The sequence below is a fragment of the Mastigoproctus giganteus genome, chromosome 2 (genome assembly GCF_048544385.1).
Source record: "Mastigoproctus giganteus isolate SK-2022 chromosome 2, ASM4854438v1, whole genome shotgun sequence".
NCBI lineage: Eukaryota > Metazoa > Arthropoda > Arachnida > Uropygi > Thelyphonidae > Mastigoproctus > Mastigoproctus giganteus.
The window spans coordinates 12,206,990-12,227,938 of NC_143576.1; the positions used below are offsets into that span (position 1 = coordinate 12,206,990).

Genomic DNA, 20,949 nt, shown 5'->3' on the forward strand with positions numbered 1-20,949 from the left:
TGTATCATCTGCAAACTTGGACATTAAACTTCATATACCTTCATCAATATCATTGATAAATATACAAAACAACGATGGGCCCAACACTGAACCCTGGGGAACTCCACTAATAACATTTGACCATGAAGAGCAGTGTCCACTGATTACCACTCTCTGTCATCTCCCACTCAACCATCCCTTTATCCATTGTAGCAACTTACCCTTAATGCCATACCTCTCCAATTTGTATAGCAGCTTTCCATGTGCAACAGTATCAAAAGCTTTCCTGAAATCCAAGTACAGGTCGACAATCATTAATCCATCCACCGGTAATTCAGACATAATTTCCGCAAATGTAATTTCAAATTTCCCAGTTTGGTGCACCGACCTGCGACTACTGTTTTGGTGGCATTGGTTACAGCATCAGCTGTTGGTGCGAAATCGTAAACATTGGCAAGCCACTCCTACTTGTTTTTCTGCATTTATTATTATAACCTGCTCACATTTAGCCCCAGCCATGGTTCCAATGCATAAAAGAAGTGCTTTTCGTGGTGTAAAACACAAACACCATACACTGTCCATAACAGATAAAGTTGAACTTTTGAAAAATCTCGACACGGTGTGTCTGTGAGAAGCTTAACTCTGCTTAGTTGTAAATTCCAGCAATTTCTCTCAGTTCTTCTTATTATAGTAATTTTCTTTTAGCAACTCCTTTATATATATATATATATATATATTTTTTTTTACGACACATTTGTACAAACTTGCAGAAAAACCCAACACAATATGATGGATAATACAGTGCACTAACAAACTTGTTTTCACAAAATCTCTAACAATACTGACAAACTTATTGCAACGTTTGAGAGTTTATTTTATCATAATTAGTTTTACTGCAGTGCTCGCCACGCGAGCAATAAACTAATCACAAACAACCTTCATATGTAGGCTGTAATAGCTTCACACGTATGTGGCCGATACGGCTTCTCTAGAAATAAAATAACCTACTGGGCCACATTGGCCACATATATGTGACACAAAAAAAGATTCTTTTTTTTTTTGACATTTTAAGCGAAAACATGACAACACTAACATTACAATATTTATTTTAGAATTACTAATCACATTATTTGCTAAATATTTTTTGCCCCCTGGGGAACGTTTTCTCTTAAACTAGCTTGGCACTCAAGGATGAGGTAGTTAGCTGTTGGGTACGTGCTAATCTAACCACCGGTGATCTGGTAAACTCACTAATCTGGCACACACAGGTCCCAGTGCTGCTGGATTAGTGACAGTCGATCTGTATATGATATCAAAATTATTTTTGGCTTTCTGTTCCTTTGTGACCACATCATAGTATCCAATCAAATTGGTCAGACAAGACTTCCCCTTAACAAACCCATGCTGTGTCTGAACGATAACTGAAGTCTTGTCTCGATGATCCTGCAGTGCTTCTTTGACCAGTACCATCATTAATTTTTGTGGAACAGAAGTTAAACTAACAGGTCTGTAATTACTTGTGTCACCTTTCGAACCTGTTTTGTGAATTGGTGATACATTTGCACACCTCCAGTCCATGGGAACCTCCCATGAGTGCAAGGAAGCTCTCAAAATTATGGCTAAGGGTTTGCTTACTTCCTTTGCTGCCTTCTTTAATATAACTTGATAGATCCAGTCCACCCCAAGTACCTTCCTTATGTTTAACTTCAACAATTTTTCCTCCACTTTGCTCTCAGTCATTACAAAATCACTTAGCTCCCGGTTAGAGTTTGATAAACTTCTGGCACTCCCCTCATTGAATAACTCCTCTTAGATGAAAAATACTAATTCAGTTTATCAGCTACATGAGCATGATCATCAATACCATCTACGTTAAGTGGTCCAATCTGATTCATCGCTTTCCGTCTAGAATTTACATAAGTAAAGAACTCTTTGCTGTTTTTCTTTGCATCCCTTGCCAAAGATTTCTTGTAATCTGCCTTTGCCTGCCTAACCTCCTTTGTGACTTGATTACAGACTAACTTATATCTGCCTAGGCTTCTCTGTCACCTGATAATTTTTTTTAGCAGGTGACACAGAGAAGTATTAGACACGAGAGGTATTAGAACCTATACTACTTAGTACTATGCTTGGGTTGGAGGCTGAGAAGACGAAAGAAGATAATTGTTGACATTGGACTTGAACTTCTGTAGATTGTAATTTTCAGGAAATACGTATTAAGGAAGGTTGTTCCAGAAAACGGCAGTTGAATGAATAAATGAGGAAGAGGAAAAGTTGGTTCTGTGAGTTTGAAGTTGGACAGTAAATGGATGTTGGCTGGTGGCAGCATGTGTTTGGACTGTTTTGAAAGAGAGAGCGGAAATCATAGAAGCTAATTCGGAAGAATAATGCCCATGGAAGTATCTGTAGAAGAGGCATGCAGCAGAAGCAGTACGTCTATGAGACAGCGAATGGAGAGACTCTGTTAGAGATGAATCATTAATTAACCTAACAGACCTCTTCTGAATGGAATCAAGAAGCCTGAGAGAGGTTTTGGGGGCACCACCCCCAGATGTGCGAACAATATTCCAAGGCAGGGCGGATTTGCAATTTATACAGATTGAGCAGCTGTTCGGAAGAAAAGTAACGCCGAGAGCGAAAGAGAAAACCAAGTTTTTTAGATGCAAAGGAAGCAATATTTGTAATATGCTTCTGCCAAGAGAGATTAGAAGTTAGGGTAATTCCCAAAAGAGATATATCATTTTGCCTAGAAATTGGAATGTCACCAAAGATAAGCATAGGAGCAGAAGAATCCTTTTTTACAAGATATAAGACAAGACTGAGTTTTAGAAGGATTGAAATCAATTAAGTTGTCTTTGCCCCACTGGAGAATTACCTGAAGATCGGCATTTAAGGAATTGGTAGCAGATTTTCGAGAATTTGAAGCTGATTGAGCAGGACAAGATTTCTCAAAATGGAAAGTGGAATGCAATGTGCTATCATCGGCAAAAGTATGGACAGGATTTCCAGTCAATGGAAGAAGGTCATTAATAAACAAGAGGAAAAGAGTGGGGGAAAGAACTGAACCTTGGGGGACACCAGCATTAGCAGAGAAGTTAGAAGACAGAGAGTCATCCTACCATCACCCTCAGTGAGCGATCAGAGAGAAAACTGGATAACCAATTACTAAAAAGAGTTGGAAAACCATAAGATGGAAGCTTGTTTAGAAGACCTTTATGCCAAACACGATCAAAAGCCTTTGTTGTTGTTGTTGTTGTTAGGTTTGTTGGTGCATCAGCAACTGTGGCTATAATGCACTGATTTCTAACTAGTATATCTTTGTTGTTGAGGCTGATTCTGATAAAAATTTAAACAATGTGATATTTATCAATCAATTTTAGGAAAATAAAAACACCGTCCATATCTTGACGATCTTCTAGAACATTACGTAGTGTTAATTGATTGCAATTTTTGAAAAGTAAGGAGAAAGCAGTTTTTCGTTCTCTTATATATATTGGGCATTCAATAATGATATGCTTTACAGTGAGTGGACATGAACAGTTACTGCATTGTGGGGCATCTTCCTTTCTTAATAAATAACTGTGAGTGAGGTATGTGTGACCAATGCGCAGTCCCTTCCCTATCTCTTCCATCATGCAGCATGATTGATGATTTTTGAGGTTATGATGAATGTCGTGGCGAGATCCAATATTCCTTACATTTCGAGGGTACAGCTCTAAAACGGTGTTCGCAGGCCGGCCGCCACTGGTCCTTGAGGTTGTCATAGACATTCTCTCAGATATGCCAGACAAGCTGTTCTTGCTACCTGGGAGTCTAAAACGCTGATGGAACTGATATTCGGGTGACACTCAAGTCAAAGTGGACCCAATTTCGGCGAAGTCCGGACGGTCCATGACAGCCAAATCCTCTGCTTGCACCTTCACGACGGTGGGACTGTTAGTAATCCTGGGTATAACCTTCATGCACAAGTACATGGTGGGTGACCACCCAGGTGTGAACCAACGTAAGCAGGGGTCGAGGTGTGACGCCCACACCACATGGAGGAACGCCGCCCCTCTATGTTACCAGGCAGTACTAGGTGGTAGATGACTCTCATCAACCGGTGAAATACCACCACTTTGCTTATTGGAGGCTTGAAGTGGTGGAACCCAAGTTTAGTCTCTAGAGCTAAGTTCCGGCCAACCCTTCCCTATCTCTTCCATCATGCAGATGGAAGAGATAGGGAAACAGATTGATGATTTTTGAGGTTATGATGAATGTCGTGGCGAGATCCAATATTCCTTACATTTCGAGGGTACAGCTCTAAAACGGTGTTCGCAGGCCGGCCGCTAGTTAGTACACTGGACTGAACCTATTGGTAACTCTCTAGGAAGCTTCCGGATCAGCTAGTTTATAATCTTGCTACCTCTACTCTGCCAGATAGTGACTGGAGGGAGTCCGAGTAGTGTGTATGCGGGGAGCATTGTCGAGGCCACGTTATGTCAAGGATCTGGGTATATTCTTACCACATGTACACCATATCCAAAAATTTCATTACTTCATACAGCATGTCCCACCCACTTTTTCTTACTATTCAATACACCATGAATTGTCAAAATAATAGAGCAAGCTTATCTGCGAAAAGATCTAAACCTCCCAAGGACTTCCTAATTCATTTCACAAATATACGTGGTCTCAATTCTAATCTCAACGATGTCCATTTCCACTTGCAGTCTTCCAAACCCCATGTACTTTTTCTGACTGAATCTCAGTTATCAGTTGATTCAACTACTGCTCATCTCAGATGTCCAAATTATTTGCTGTATGATTCCTTTCGCCTCAAAGGTGGTACTTGTGCATATGTCCGTTCTGATATTCCCTGTCAGAGACTTGGCAATTTGGAATCTCCTCTCTTTGATCTTCTCTGGCTTAAAATCTCTCTACCCCATTGTGTAAAAATCATCTGTTGTCTCTACTGTTCTCCCAACTCCACTAACCACTTGGAGCTCTTTGACTTCCTCTCTTTGCAACTTGACTTTCTCCAGTCCAACTTTCCTAACAGTGAGGTAATTTTCCTTGGTGATTTTAACGTTCACAACTCCAGCTGGCTTCCCTTTTCTAGTCACACCGACCCAGCAGGTCGAGATGCTGAGGCTTTTGCAATTACTAATGACCTAGCACAGATTGTTTTACCTACAAGAATACCAGACAATCCTAATCATACAGCCAATACGCTTGATCTTTTTCTCACAAACAACCCTTCTAAATACAAGGTTGAAGTGAGAGGTCCTTTAAGCACTTCAGATCACAACTTGGTGATTGCCTCTTCTCCAATGGAACCTTTATCTCATGGCTATTCCCAACCTCGTATTGTTTGGCATTACAAGAATGCAAAATGGGATGACCTGCGAGACTTCTTTTCTTCTTTTCCTTGGTCTGATTACTGTTTCAAAACATCTGATGTCAATGTTTGCTCAGATCGTGTCAGTGAAATTATTCTTGCAGGAATGGAATCCTTTATCCCACACTCCACTTTAAAATCTCGTCCTTTATCTAAACTTTGGTTTTCCAATAAATGTGCTAAGGCTGTCCAAGAGAAGAACGTTGCATATCGTAATTGGCTTGTTTTTAATTCTTCAGTTTCATTTTCTGCCTACACCAAAGCTCGCAACAATTGTAAAGCAGTTATTAATCAGTCCAAACTAGAGTTTGAACAGGCTAAGAGTAGAAAACTTGCTTCTTGCCCTAATGGTAGCCGAGCATTCTGGTCTCTTGCCAAAGCTATTGGCCGCAACTTTTGCCCATCTCTGCTCCCACCTCTGTCCAAACCAGATGGTTCTGTTGTCACTTCAGCCAAGGATAAAGCTGACCTGCTAGCATCCCATTTTTCTTTGAGCTCATGTATTAATGATCTTGGTAAAACACCTCCCACCATTCCTAACACGCTCCATTCAATGCCTCCTGTGGTCTTCCGTCAAAAGGATATCAGAAGGATTTTGATGAATCTTGATGCTAAGAAAGCTCCAGGCCCTGATGGTATTTCTCCACTTGTTCTCAAAACCTGTGCTCCTGAACTTACTCCTATTCTTTGCCGCCTTTTTTCATTTTCTTATTCCAAAGGTGTTTTTCCTTCTGCTTGGAAATTTGCTCATATCCAGCCAGTTCCTAAAAAGGGTGACAAATCCCTCCCATCCAATTATCGTCCCATTGCAATTACTTCTACTCTTTCTAAAGTAATGGAGAAATCAATTAACCGCCAACTCTTAAACTACTTAGAAACCTTCCGTCTGATCAATGATCGCCAGTATGGATTCCGTCAGTGTCGATCCACTGGTGATGTTCTGGCTTATGTTACCCATTTATGGACTAATTCAATGGAAAGGTTCGGTGAAACACAAGTAGTTGCTCTTGACATCTCAAAGGCTTTTGATCGTGTTTGGCATAAAGGTCTTCTAAACAAGCTTCCATCTTATGGTTTGCCAACTGTTTTTAGTAATTGGTTATCCAGTTTTCTCTCTGATCGCTCACTGAGGGTGATGGTAGATGGCTAAGAGATGGTAGATGGCTTCTCCACTAATGCCGGTGTCCCCCAAGGTTCAGTTCTTTCCCCCACTCTTTTTCTCTTGTATATCAATGACCTTCTTCCATTGACTGGAAATCTTATCCATAGTTTTGCCGATGATAGCACATTGCATTCAACTTTCCATTTTGAGAAACCTTGTCCAGCTCAATCAGCTTCAAGTTCTCGAAAATCTGCTGCCAATTCCTTAAATGCCGATCTTCAGGTAATTCTCCAGTGGGGCAAAGACAACTTAGTTGATTTCAACCCTTCTAAAACTCAATCCTGTCTTATATCTCGCAAAAAGGATTCTTCTGCTCCTATGCTTATCTTTAGTGACACTCCGATTTCTAGGCAAAATGATATATCTCTTTTGGGGATTACCCTGACTTCTAATCTCTCTTCGCACAAGCACATTACAAATATTGCTTCCTCTGCATCTAAAAAACTTGGTTTTCTCTTTCGCTCTCGGCGTTACTTTTCTCCCAAACAGCTGCTCACTCTGTATAAATCGCAAATCTGCCCTGCCATGGAATATTGTTCCCACATCTGGGGTGGTGCCCCCAAAACCTCTCTCAGGCTTCTTGATTCCATTCAGAAGAGGGCAGTTAGGTTAATTAATGATTCATCTCTAACAGAGTCTCTCCACTCGCTTTCTCATAGACGCACTGTTTCTGCTGCATGCCTCTTCTACAGATACTTCCATGGGCACTGTTCTTCTGAATTGGCTTCTATAATTCCCTCTCTCTCTTTCAAAACAGTCCGAAGACGTGCCGCCACCAGCCAACATCCATTTACTGTCCAACTTCAAACCCACAGAACCAACTTTTCATCTTCCTCATTTATTCATTCAACTGCCATTTTCTGGAACAACCTTCCTTCATATGTATTTCCTGAAAATTACAATCTACAGAAGTTCAAGTCCAATATCAACAAATATCTTCTTTCGTGTTCTCAACCTCCAACCCAAGCACGGTACTAAGTACTATAGGTTATAATACCTCTCGTGTTTGGGGTTCTCATAAAAAAAAAAAAAAAGTCGCGCTAGTACGGTTTCTTCTTTTCTATTTTCGCTTAGACTGGATCGCCACTGTTTGGGTTCTTTCCTTATTTCAAAAAGTTTATTATTTATTTCTTTTTCCCATATATGTTTCCACTGTTCTTTAGAGGTCTGCTGTATAATGGATTTAAAGTCAACATAAGGTGTCCTGAAATTGGAAGAAATAGGATTTGAAGCATTTTTGGCGGCTAAATCTGCCTGTTCATTTCCTGGGATTCCAGAGTGACCAGGAATCCAACAAAAAATTATGCGGTGACCACGTGCATGAATTGCCATTAACTGAGTCCAGATTTGTTGTACCAGAGGATGACTGTTGGGGCGTTTACATTGCATACAATTCACGGCACTTAATGAATCGGTATATATTATGGATTGAGTATATGAGGCTTCTTTTATTTTCTCCAGGGCTAGTAAAATACCATACAACTCAGCAGTATAATTACTACATTCTGAGGGGAGCTGTTTGGCGATGATAACATCTGGCAGGACTACAGCTGTACCAACTTTACTAGCAGTCTTGGATCCATCTGTATATAGCTGCACGTAACTGCTAAACTGAATTGAGTGGGCCAGATGTAATTGTCTGATGTTAATATCTGGAAGATTATTCTTTCCCCATTTCTGATAGTATTTTTCAATATCTATCGTGGGTATTTGCCATGGCTGGATTTGCATGCTAGTATCCTGCATTATGTTATTCATGTTGAGTCCCCAGCTAGTGTTTAGAGCTTGAAGCCTAATGCCAGATGGTTTGTTGAGACGTGATTTAGTATGATAGAGGTTTTCCCATTTTGGTCTGAAGAGATATTGCCATATCGGATGATGTGGAAAGCTGCTGATTTTTGCGGCATAATTTAGGAGAAGAATTTGTCGCCGAAGGTCTAGCGGCGGTTCATTGGCTTCCATATATAGACTTAATATGGGAGATGTACGAAAGGCACCCAGTGCTATTCGAAGTGCACTATGATGAATGGGATCAAGCCATTTCAGTACACTTGTCCTGGCTGAGGCATATGCAGGAGATGCATAGTCTAAGCGGGATCTAATTAATGAGCGGTATAAATGTAGCAACATGTACCGATCTGCACCCCACGACATAGAGGAGATTACTCTGAGAATATTTAGTTTCTTAAGACAGCTGGTACGAATATATTTTATATGTTCAAGGAAGTTTAATTTTTTATCAAGTATTATACCAAGAAAAAGAGTGCTTGGTTGAAATGTAATACAATGTGAGTCTAACTGGAGGTTTGGATCAGGATGCAATGTACGTTTACGACAGAAGTGTACTGCAGTTGTTTTCGGTTTAGAAATTCTGTAGCCATTGTTTTTGGCCCAAGAGACTATTCTATTAATGGTGACTTGTAGTTGTCTCTCAATAAGTTGCATATTTTGAGAATGACATGAGATGGCAAGGTCATCAGCATACAGGTATGCATCAACTGTGTTAGGTATACTATTAGTTATAGAATCGATCCTGATGGCAAAAAGTGTTGCACTCAGCACTGAGCCCTGGGGAACTCCCTCTTCTTGAACATATGTGCCAGAAAGTGATGAGTGGTAGAGGACTTGGAAGGATCTGTTAGATAGGAAGTTCTGAATGAATTTCGGGAGATGACCCCAAAGACCAGATTTATGTAAGTCCCGAAGAATCCCATAACGCCAAGTTGTATCAAATGCTTTCTCGATGTCAATGCATATCATAACAAAGTGCTCATTTCTTAGAAAGGCGTTCTGAATATTTGCTTCTGCTTTGATAATGAGATCGAGCGTCGATCTACTTCTCCGAAAACCATACTGGCTTGGACTCAGAATGTTTTGAGTCTCCAAATACCACGTTAGTCGGGTGTTAAGTATTTTTTCCATTGTTTTTCCCGAGCAACTTGTTAAGGAGATAGGTCGATAGTTTGTTGGATCTGTGTGGTCTTTTCCTGGTTTCGGGAAGGCTAGCACATAAGAATGGCACCAGCTGGTGGGGTAATATTCCTCTAAGAAAATTCTATTATAGAGTAGTAAGAGAGCACTTAATGATCTTTCACTTAAATGGGAAATCATTGAGTAATAAATTCCATCAGGACCTGGAGCACTGTTTTTCACTTTTGTGAGCGCATTAAGCAATTCAGTCATGGTCAACGGCAGATTGTATGAATGTTGGAGAGCGGTATTAAAATTCAGTTTATACTTTTCTGTATCGCGTTTTAGGATCTGAAAGGCTGGTTCATAGGCGGAAACAGCTGAGAGTGATTCAAAAGACGAGCCAAATGCATTAGCAAGTTCTTCGGGTTCAGAAATTTCCTTTCCTTTCAGAAATAGAATTGGGGAAGTAACAAGTGGGTATTTGCCATTGATACGTTTGATTTTTTTCCAGACTGTAGCAGTATCTGTGAATCTGTTTATTGTGGCAGCATAGCATGCCCATGCTTCTTTTTTACTTATCCGTCTTATATAACGAGCCTTAGCCCTTGCTCTTTTAAACTGTAGGAGGTTGGCCGTGGTTGGATGTTTTCTAAACTGATTCCAGGATTTATTTCTTTCTCTTTTAGCAATGCTACATGCTTCGTTCCACCACATTTTTGGATGGAGTCGGATTTTAAATGATGATTTCGGGATAGCGGATTCAGCTGCTGTCATTATTCGTTCTGTGATATAGCTTACTACAGAATATATCTTGTCAGTAGCAATGATAGTGACAAGAATCTAAATGAGCTATTTCTTGATATTTAGCCCAGTTGGCCTTGTCAAATTTCCAAATTGTTCTAATTCTGTTGATCGGAGGAGAACTTGTACAGAAATTACAGATGATCGGAAAGTGATCACTACCAAGAGGGTTGTCAGTAACTGTCCAGTCTATGAAAGGAAATATTGTTGGAGAACATACTGTTAGGTCAATGGCAGAGCTTGAGCCAGATGGTACATGAACATATGTGTGATCACCTGTGTTTAAAATAGTTAGATTGTGTTTATCCAAGAATTTCTCAATTATTTTCCCTCTGCAGTCAAGTTGTTGAGAACGCCATAGAGGGTTATGGCCATTCCAGTCACCCAGAATACAGAAAGGAGCGGGTATTTGTCCTACTAGGTCATCTAAATCAGCAAGGGTGAAAGCATGGTTTGGTGACAGATACAATGAGACTAATGTTATCGTTATGCCAATGGTGATACGGGCTGCAACTGCCTCCAACGGTGTTTGCAAGGGAACAGGTCTGGAGGGAATTGAAGAGTTTACTAACAGCGCTACTCCTCCGTGTGCTGCATTAGAGCAGTTTCTATCTTTTCTATACATGGTGAAGCGTTTAACTGTTATAGATACTGCATTCGTCAGATTTGTTTCTTGTATGCATGCTGCGACGGGCTTATATTCACTTAGCAGATCGTAGAGGTCATCTAAATTAGCACGAAATCTGCGACAATTCCATTGAATCACTGTCTGCATTGTTTGGTTTTAAAAGGAGGGTTTGGTTTCTTACGGCGGATTTTTTTGTTTGGGCTTGTCTACTTTTGCTTTTTCTTTTTTTGGGAAGACTCGCCTACCGGTGTCAATGTCATCCTCTGGATGAATCTCAAGAATTGAGTCATCTTCATCTATCTTTTCATCAATATCCATGGTATCGGATATAAATTTAGTAGTGTTGCTTCTTTCAGGGGTCTTGGCTCGTTCATTTGGTTTCTCATTAGGCTTCTTATCCGGAGGTATTGTTACAGGAGTATTTGCTTCTCGAGTAGCATATTTAGGAATAGGTTTTTCCTTTGATGAGGAGAGGAGCGATTTAGCCCAACCAGATATTGAGGTATTTGGAGGGACTGAGCAGTCTGTCTGAGTTTCTACTGAGCGTAGCCGTTGGGTAACTGAAGCATATGTAGGTGACTTAGCAGGTACTGCAAAATTTTTTTTAGCTTCTTGATAGGATACTTTCTGCTCAATCTTATATTTTTGAATATTCTTTTCTCTTTTCCATTGATGGCATTCCTTAGAGAAGGCAGAGTGGTTACCATGGCAGTTAGGACAAATTTGCACTTCAGTGTTACAGTTTGTGTGTGTGTGCTCTTTTGATCCGCAGTTAGCACAAGTGGCTACACCTCTGCAGACAGATTGGGAATGACCAAATTTTTGGCACTTAAAGCACCGGACTGGATTTGGAATGTATGGTCTTACTTGGCATCTAAGATAACCAGCTTTAATATAAGTAGGTAGATTTGGTGTTTCGAATGTTAGAATCACCGTCCGTGTGGGAGCAGGTTCTCCATCTCTTTTAATAACAATTCTTTTGGCTTGTACCCCGTTTTGATCTCTTAGTTCATGCACAAGTTCATCCTCTGATACGTTTAATAGATCCCACTCTGATATTACCCCTTTAGAGGAGTTTAAGGTGGCATGTGGGGTAACCTTCGTGGGAATTCCACCGAAAGTAGATATTTTCAATAGCCTCTCAGCATGTCTATGTTCGGTCATTTCGATCAATAAATCTCTGGATCTTAATCGCCGAACCATTTTTGGAGGGCCAGCCACATTTTCGAGACATTTCTGTATCAAAAATGGGGACAGCTTACTCAATGGTTGGTCTGTGGAGGAGTGTAGTATTAGAAAGAGTGGTGTGGTCTTATCCATTCCTTCTTTTTTTTGTCTCTTAGCATGGGATACATTTGTGTCGTCATGATCTGGATTATGTTTGTCCAGTTCTGAATCATAAGATCCACACGAGGACTGTTTATTTTTGTCCATCGTTGCTCCTTTTAGCCCTGGGAGAGTGGATTTCTTCTCCCAGACTTCCAGCCCCGCCACGTGGAGGCAGGAGCAGTGCCACCTAGTGGCCAAGCGGTTGGAGAGGTTAGTTTGTTAGTGCGAAAATTAATAAATATACTAGGAAAAGAAAGGTAATTTTCCTTTCTGGGTTCTTACTTAGGATCTGTTCAGTACAGAACCACTTATAAAGAAATAAGGATGAGAAAAGCACTGGAAAGAAAATATAACGAAATCACTTAGAAAGAGCACTATATATCACTTAGGAAAATCGCTTGGACACTATCGCTTGGCACTCGGGGCCTCAAAAGCCTTTGAGATGTCGAGCAACTACTTGTGTTTCACCGAACCTTTCCATTGAATTAGTCCATAAATGGGTAACATAAGCCAGAATATCACCAGTGGATCAACACTGACGGAATCCATACTGGCGATCTTTGATCAGACGGAAGGTTTCTAGGTGGTTTAAGAGTTGGCGGTTAATTGATTTCTCCATTACTTTAGAAAGAGAAGTAATTGCAATGGGACGATAATTGGATGGGAGGCATTTGTCACCCTTTATAGGAACTGGCTGGATATGAGCAAATTTCCAAGCAGAAGGAAAAACACCTTTGGAATAAGAAAGTGAAAAAAGGCGGCTTAGAATAGGAGTAAGTTCAGGAGCACAGGTTTTGAGAACAAGTGGAGAAATACCATCGGGAGCTGGAGCTTTCTTAGCATCAAGATTCATCAAAATCTTTCTAACATCCTTTTGACGGAAGACCATAGGAGGCATTGAATGGAGTGTGTTAGGAATGGTGGGAGGTATTTTACCAAGGTCATTAATACATGAGTTGGAAGAAAAATGGGATGCTAGCAGGTCAGCTTTATCCTTGGCTGAAGTGACAACAGAACCATCTGGTTTGGACAGAGGTGGGAGCAGAGATGGGCAAAAGTTGCGGCCAATAGCATTGGCAAGAGACCAGAATGCTCGCCTACCATTAGTGCAAGAAGCAAGTTTTCTACTCTTAGCCTGTTCAAACTCTAGTTTGGACTGATTAATAACTGCTTTACAATTGTGCGAGCTTTGGTGTAGGCAGAAAATGAAACTGAAGGATTAGAAACAAGCCAATTACGATATGCAACATTCTTCTCTTGAACAGCCTTAGCACATTTATTGGAAAACCAAAGTTTAGATAAAGGACGAGATTTTAAAGTGGAGTGTGGGATAAAGGATTCCATTCCTGCAAGAATAATTTCACTGACAAGATCTGAGCAAACGTTGACATCAGAAGTTTTGAAACAGTAATCCGATCAGGGAAAAGAAGAAAAGAAGTCTCGCAGGTCATCCCATTTTGCATTCTTGTAATCCCAAACAACACGAGGTTGGGAATAGCCATGAGATAAAGGTTCCATTGGAGAAGAGACAATCACCAAGTTGTGATCTAAAGTGCCTAAAGGCCCTCTCACTTCAACCGTGTACTTAGAAGGGTTGTTTGTGAGAAAAAGATCAAGCGTATTGGCTGTATGATTAGGATTGTCAATAGTAAGAAAAAGTGGGTGGAACATGCTGTATGAAGTAATGAAATTTTTGGATATGGTGTACACGTGGTAAGAATATACCCAGATCCTTGACATAACGTGGCCTCGACAATGCTCCCCGCATACACACACTACTCGGACTCCTTCCAGTCACTATCTAGCAGAGTAGAGGAAGCAAAATTATACACTAGCTGATCCGGAAGCCTCCTAGAGTTACCAATAGGTTCGGTCCGGTGTATTAACAAGCAGCTGGCCTGCGAACACCGTTTTAGAGCTGTACCCTCACAATGTAAGGAATATTGGATCTCGCCACGATGTTCATCATAATCTCAAAAGTCATCAATCATACTGCATGATGGAAGAGATAGGGAAGGGTTGACTGGAACTTAGCTCTAGAGACTAAACATGGGTTCCACCACTTCAAGACTTCAATAAGCAAAGTGGTGGTATTGCACCGGTTGATGAGAGTCACCTAACACCTAGTATTGCCTGGTAACATAGAGGGGCGGCGTTCCTCCATGTGGTATGGGTGCCACACCTCGACCCCTGCTTACTTTGGTTCACACCTGGGTGGTCACCCACCATGTACTTGTGCATGGAGATTATACCCAGGATTACTAACTGTCCCATCATCTTGAAGGTGCAAGCAGAGGATTTTGCTGTCACAGACCGTCCGGACTTCGCCGAAATTGGGTCCACTTGACTTCAGTGTCACCCAAATATCATTTCCATCAATATTTTAGACTCCAAGGTAGCAAGTAGAGCTTGTCTGGCATATCTGAGAAAATGTCGGTGACAACTTCAAGGCCAATTTATACGAATTCCACACATTTTTCTTCTCTGCCACGAGCCTCGTTAATTCATCTGACATCCATTTAGGCCTAAACCTTGAACCGTAGTTATTAGTTGGAATGAAAAGCCTAATATCCTCCAAAATTAAGTCGCTGAACGCTTCCCATTTATAATTCAACATTGGTAACATAATTAGTTGATCCCATTGTACAGAATTTAAAAACTGTATGAGACCCCTGTAGCCACCTTTAAAAAAGCAGAAGCCCTTCCTTTTAGCCTTGATGATAGTTACATCTTTAAATAATTCACACATCAGTACATTGTGATCACTGTCACCCAGTGGTTCCTTTATCTGCAAATTCTTAATGTATGAATAATCACTGCCGATAATCAGATCCAGAGTATTATTTCCTCTGGTATGGGTAGTGACCTACCCACAAGTTCCAGTCAATTTATGGAACGTTAAAATCCCCCATTATAAGACATTCTGATTTACTGGCCCACTCTATTTCTCTGCACAATTGCTCGTTATACTCATCAGATTCATTAGGCCTATAATACACACCTACTTTCATTTTTCCTTTCCCAATGCTTATGTCACACCAAACAGGCTCAATATTGCATTGTCCAACAACATCAATTCAAATTTATTAACTATACTCCTAGCATTGGTAAACATGCACCTGTTTCTCCTCTTAGTCACCCTAACACAGCCCATGTATTTACTTGTTCCACTATCACTCCCAGCAGTCCTGGAAATCTCCATTGCCTTGCTTTCCAGGCTGCTGTTCATTCCAATAGAAGCAGTGCAAGAATCACTTTTGCCTCTGCCTGCAGCCAATGTTAACCTTTTAGTCTGTGTATTCCCCAAAGCTAGCAGTTTTCTCACCCACCTAGCACTGCCTTTATAGCATCAGCAAATATTATTGCACCCTTTCTATTTAAGTGTACCCCATCCCTGTAGAAGCAGTCTTTCCTGTCAACAAGCACAGACCAGGTTGAAAAAAAAATCTATCTCTTGAACCTTGCACAAATTCTATCCCTTGAGCCTATCTCTCCAGGGCTGAATTGAATGAAAAGGCTCTCATTGTATACTCCCTCCTATCGTGTCTGGGCAGAATTGCAGACACTTTCACATTCAACCCTAACTCGTGACTTTTTTTCAAAATTGAATAAATTTATCTGTATACGAGATAGTTAAAGTTCATTACTTGTTCTATTATTTTCCCTTCTAATTCACATGTCCATGATTCATTTGCTATTAATCCATTTTGGTTTCCCCTATGGTTGTTTCCATCATTATACTTGCAAACTGTTTTCATATTCTGCCATTAATACTGCATCATTAAGAATGAGAGAGAATACAAAGAAGCAAAAAAAAAAGGGATGCAAGAGAATAGCTGAAGAAGAAAAGAACTGATTGGAGAGTTGGGTGCAAGATCTGCAGGATGTTAATAAAGGGAAAAAGATGTTATATGGATTAGTCAAGAATAGGAGAAGGGAGAGGAAGGTACAATATTACCCATATAACGAGATGGGAAGAATAATTACAAAAGAAGAAAAAGAAATAAGTTTGTTTGTTTGTTATTTGGTTTTTAGGAGTATTAGCAACTAAGGCCATATTGCTCCAGGGATAAGCGGTGATCATTCCCTGACTTTTCCGCATCCTCCGTATTTGGTGGTCACGGGCTTGAACCCTGGTCGAATCAAGAAGTGTGTGCTACGCACTGCTGCTCCTGCCCACCTGGCTACGGAGGCGCCATAGAAATAAGAAGGAGGCAGAAAGACTCTTTTAGGAGCCTACTGAACATCAGAGAAAAAGGAGATAATCTAAGAAGAGGTAAAGGAAAGAGAAGTGGAGAGAGTGATATCAAGAAGTGAAGTGTTGGCAGCAATTTTTTTTTTTTTTTTTTTGCTGTGAGACAAATGATGAAAAAGTATTATGAGTATGGAAGGGATCTGTGCATGGCTTTTTTGGATATTGAAAAGGCATATGATAGTGTAGAGAGAGGAAGGGTATAGGAAGTGTAAGAAAACAGGGAGTATGAAAGCTGTTGATAGAAAGAGAATAATGAAAGTCTATACAGAGGGACTGAAAGTGTGTGAAAACAATGGTTGGAAACACAGGCTGCTTTGAAATTAATAATGGACTGAGACAGGGTAGTTCCCTCTCGCCTCTTCTTTTTACTGGTAATGGATGATACAGTGAATGCTGTGAAGAAAAGGACTGGGACAGAAAAATGAAAATGATGATATTGGCTGATGTACTGTTGATTTATGTGGATGGAGAGGAGAAGGTTCAGGAGCAGGTGGAAAGCTGGGTGAAGGAAGTAAAGAGATAAAATTTAATGTTTAGTGATGCTAAGAGTAATGCAATGAGAATGACAAGGAGAGAGGGAGAGGAGGGATTAACATTTTTATTGAGGAAAGAAGACAGAAGCGGACAGTTTCAGATATTTAGGGAGTAGAGTAAATAAAGAAGGGAGAATTAATAAGGAGGTATGTAGAAGAGCAGATCAAGGAAGAATGTTTTATAACTGTGTAAAATATCTAGTTTGGAGAAAGGCAGGACCTGAGAAGCGCAAGATGGTACTCTATAGAGCTTATTAAGGACCAATAATAACCGAAGGATGAGAATCACGAGTAATGTGGAAGGATATTACCAGAATGCAAGCAATGGAAATGAAGTTTCTGAGGGTGTGTATGGAAAGACCAGAGAGATAAAGTAAGAAACATGGCCATTTGGGAAAGTATAGGAGAAGAACGATTACAAGATATGACTGAGAAGAACAGACTGAGATGGTTTGGTCTTTGGTCATGTAAAGAGAATGGAGGATAACAGCTTGCCAAGGAGGTTATTAGGAATGAAAATGGATAGTAAAAGATCAAGAGGAAGACCGAGAAGAAGATGGCAAGGAGCGGTGGAGAGAAGAGACATTTGATGGGAGGAGAGAGAGAGAGGGAGAGAAATGGTGGGAAGGTAGAGTTAAATGGAGAGGACTGGTTTCCTTATCAACCCAGTAAGAAGCTGGAATGACAATGGATAAAAAAGTAATACTGCATCATATGCATAGCAGATTATATTTCATTTTCATTCATATTTCTTAATTCATCCATTATCAGGCTATTGAGAACAGGACTCAACAAGTTGCCTTGTCTTTATTCCTTTAGCTGAAATAACTATGGGAATAAGACAAGAAATAAGGAATAACACAATTTATATTTCTTATGTATTTCCTTAGTTTGTTTTAATTATGCACTTATTATCTATATATATATTTATAATTAATTTTATTAATTGTTGAGGAAGTTTCCATAGTTTAAAATCTCTATTATATCTTTATTTTTACTTTATCAAAAGATTTTGTTAAATCTGAGAAATACTTAAATTGGTCTGTTATACTCTTAACTCTATATATTAACTCAATGTTTATGACAAAGCAGATAACTCTATTATCTGCTTTGTCATAAACATTGCATCTGTACATGATTTATTTTTCCTAAATCCTTTCTTTTCATTCCTTAATTATATCACTGTATTTAATTTTTGACATTACCTTTGGATAGAGTTTCAGTGACATATTTAATAGCCCTATAATTTTCAGGTAATTGCTTATCTGCTTTTTATATACTGTTCTGTGTTTTATGCCAATCATCTGGTATGTTTTTTCTTTAAAAATTTTCTTCAATATTTCTTCAATAATAATTGTATAGCAAACTTTTCTTCTCCTAATTTACTGAAATAAACTAACAGATGAAACAAGAGATACAACAGCAAAAAGAAAATAAATAAATTAAACTATAGAAACGAAAACATTAAGGAAAACAACTAATAAGACATTAAGAGATAAAGCTAAAAATGAGGAAATAAGGAAACAATATAAAATATAATCTATTAATGAGTAGATTTATATAATAGGAAAAAATATGCAAAAAACATATAGACATGATGAAGAACAACATGTGGATATAAATATTAAACTAGAAACCTGTAAGCAAACAAAGTAGAGGAAGACAAAGAAGAAGAATATGGAAAGATGATTAATCCTAACTACAATGTTTAATGGGAAAATATGAAGAAGAAAAAGAAAAAAAATCGTCCAATGTTTCACTTCCTTTAACTATCAATCTCATAAAATGCCTTTCAACATATTTTTAATTTTATAAAATATGTTAAACTGTGCAAAGGCTGTATCCATAATAGAAATAAGTAACAGTTTTCATTACATTTAATCATAAAATTACATTATTGTTGATAATCTGAAGTTATCTTACCTGTTTATTTAGCTTCAAATTAAATGTCGGCTGACTACGTAGTTTGCTCTTTCGCTTTGCCAAAAAATCATATAATTTTAAGGTAGGAGGGGCTGCACAGTGTTCAAACTTTCTTTTTTTATTTACAGTAGCCTGGGAGTGTTTTCTTGCCATTCTGATGAATAAATTTACAAATTATGTAGATTCCATTTCTTTACATTCAATGAATAATAGAAATACAGTAAAATCCAATTTACCTGTACAGTCAACCCCCATATAACACGGCTTCTACAACAAGGTTTCACTCTAACACAGTTTGAGAATTGCAGGAAATCTTGCATAACAAGGTATTTTTGAGATTTTGTGCTGGATAAACCCTGCTATTAAGTTAGATGTAATTTTCAACATTTCCATTCCTTTTTGTGAATCCTTGCTGCTGACTTGCCAGTTGTTATTGCCTTTGTGATATTTTTCTAAAGCTCATTTCTGGAGGTCATTACCAAAAAACAATAAAAACAATTTACACTTTCCGGTTTATTGGGCTTTTCTGTTAGTGTAATCAATTATAAACGGGTAGTAAACTGGATCTTCTTCTATTTGCTATAGTACCAATAGCTGGAATTCTGTAGGTTTTCATGTTATTATGATGAAATGTGTTTCCCCTTCCATGAAATATTCAATCATATAAAAAACATAAATAAATTTTCAGAAACTCATTACTCCATATTGTGTTTGTTGCAACTTGTGCATGCCATGTTCTTTGTTGTTGGTTGCTTATCATTTTTACTGTTTTAAATTTTACAACAACAAAAAAAAATGTCAGTGAACAGAAATATCAGTTAGCATGTACATATTACACACGTATTAATTAAGTTACAGAAATATCAATTAGTATGTACATTCTTCATATGTATTAATTAAGCTACAGAAATATCAATTAGTATGTACATATTACATACGTATTAATTAAGCTACGTCTGTAAGCGTAAATTTATTTTTATTTTGCTAACTGAAAAATATTCTTCAGATTTTCACGCATCATTTAAACTGGGGATCAACTGTATTTTGTTGGGAGATCCCTGGGTTAGGTTCTGTGCTATTGAACTTGTGCTTATTTGAGAGCATAAAAAAATAATTGTGACTTCAAAGAGTGCAGTTCGTGACTTTTAAAGAAAGCAGAAGGTACACGAAATCTAGATGCTGCAGAAGAGATTGTGCTTGGCAGCGATGAAGAGGAAGAAAATTAAATGACCGTACATTATCTGACATATAAGTATCACGGTTTGTAAGGTAAGAGGTTTGTTCAGTTATTACTATTTAAGTTACTACTATTATAAAAATTAAAGTTAAAATATTAAGTTATCACTACTATAAAAATTAAGTTTGTGATAGTTACAAAAAAAAAGGGAGGGGGGATATTTTTGTTAGCTTTTGGAACGCAATCCCCCCTATTGTACTGGTTCTTAGTCCCATATAACATGGTTTCGCATTACACGAGATTTTGTAGGAACCAAACTACCGGGTTATACGAGGGTTACCTGTATTTATATCACCCATGCAATGATTTCTCAATTTTTTTCTTTTTGAATTTTCATTAACTGAAGAAATAATAAATATACATGAAAGTGCATAATTGTTATATTAGTGCACAAATTTTCAATCATATTCTTTCAATTTTCATTATGCTATGAATTTGTGGTTTTTAAAATTGCACCTTGTCCCTTGTAAACTAACTGTACATACTGTGCTTTCTCTCTCACACTTCCTGTTAATTTCCAGATGCTAAGTAACATTCTACAACCTGTTGCTGAGGGATTCATCAAGTTAAAGACAAGACAAAAAATACTGCACCTTCTCTAAATTTTTTTATCACAGTAACAATCTGCAATTGATCTTATAAATGCTATTTAGTATTTATGAATAAAATTGACTTGACATCAGGGAAAAGTATGCAAAGAAATTGTGTACCAGTCTGATTTTCAGACTAGTATAAAAGTTTTTCATAAATCTAGACATTTCATGTAACAGGAATGGTATTATAACTGCATATATAGTCCTAATATATGA

General features: G+C 38.6%; 1 protein-coding gene across 2 annotated transcripts in view; it reads right to left on the reverse strand.

The window, feature by feature from the left end:
* Spt20 (transcription factor Spt20 homolog) overlaps positions 1-20,949 on the reverse strand; it is a 357,561-nt gene that overhangs the window by 186,625 nt on the left and 149,987 nt on the right. For both annotated transcript variants that reach the window (XM_090388213.1, XM_090388212.1), the window contains exon 10: positions 18,904-19,057. In XM_090388213.1, coding sequence (XP_090244339.1) covers positions 18,904-19,057 — 154 coding nt within the window. The remainder of the gene's footprint in view (positions 1-18,903; positions 19,058-20,949) is intronic.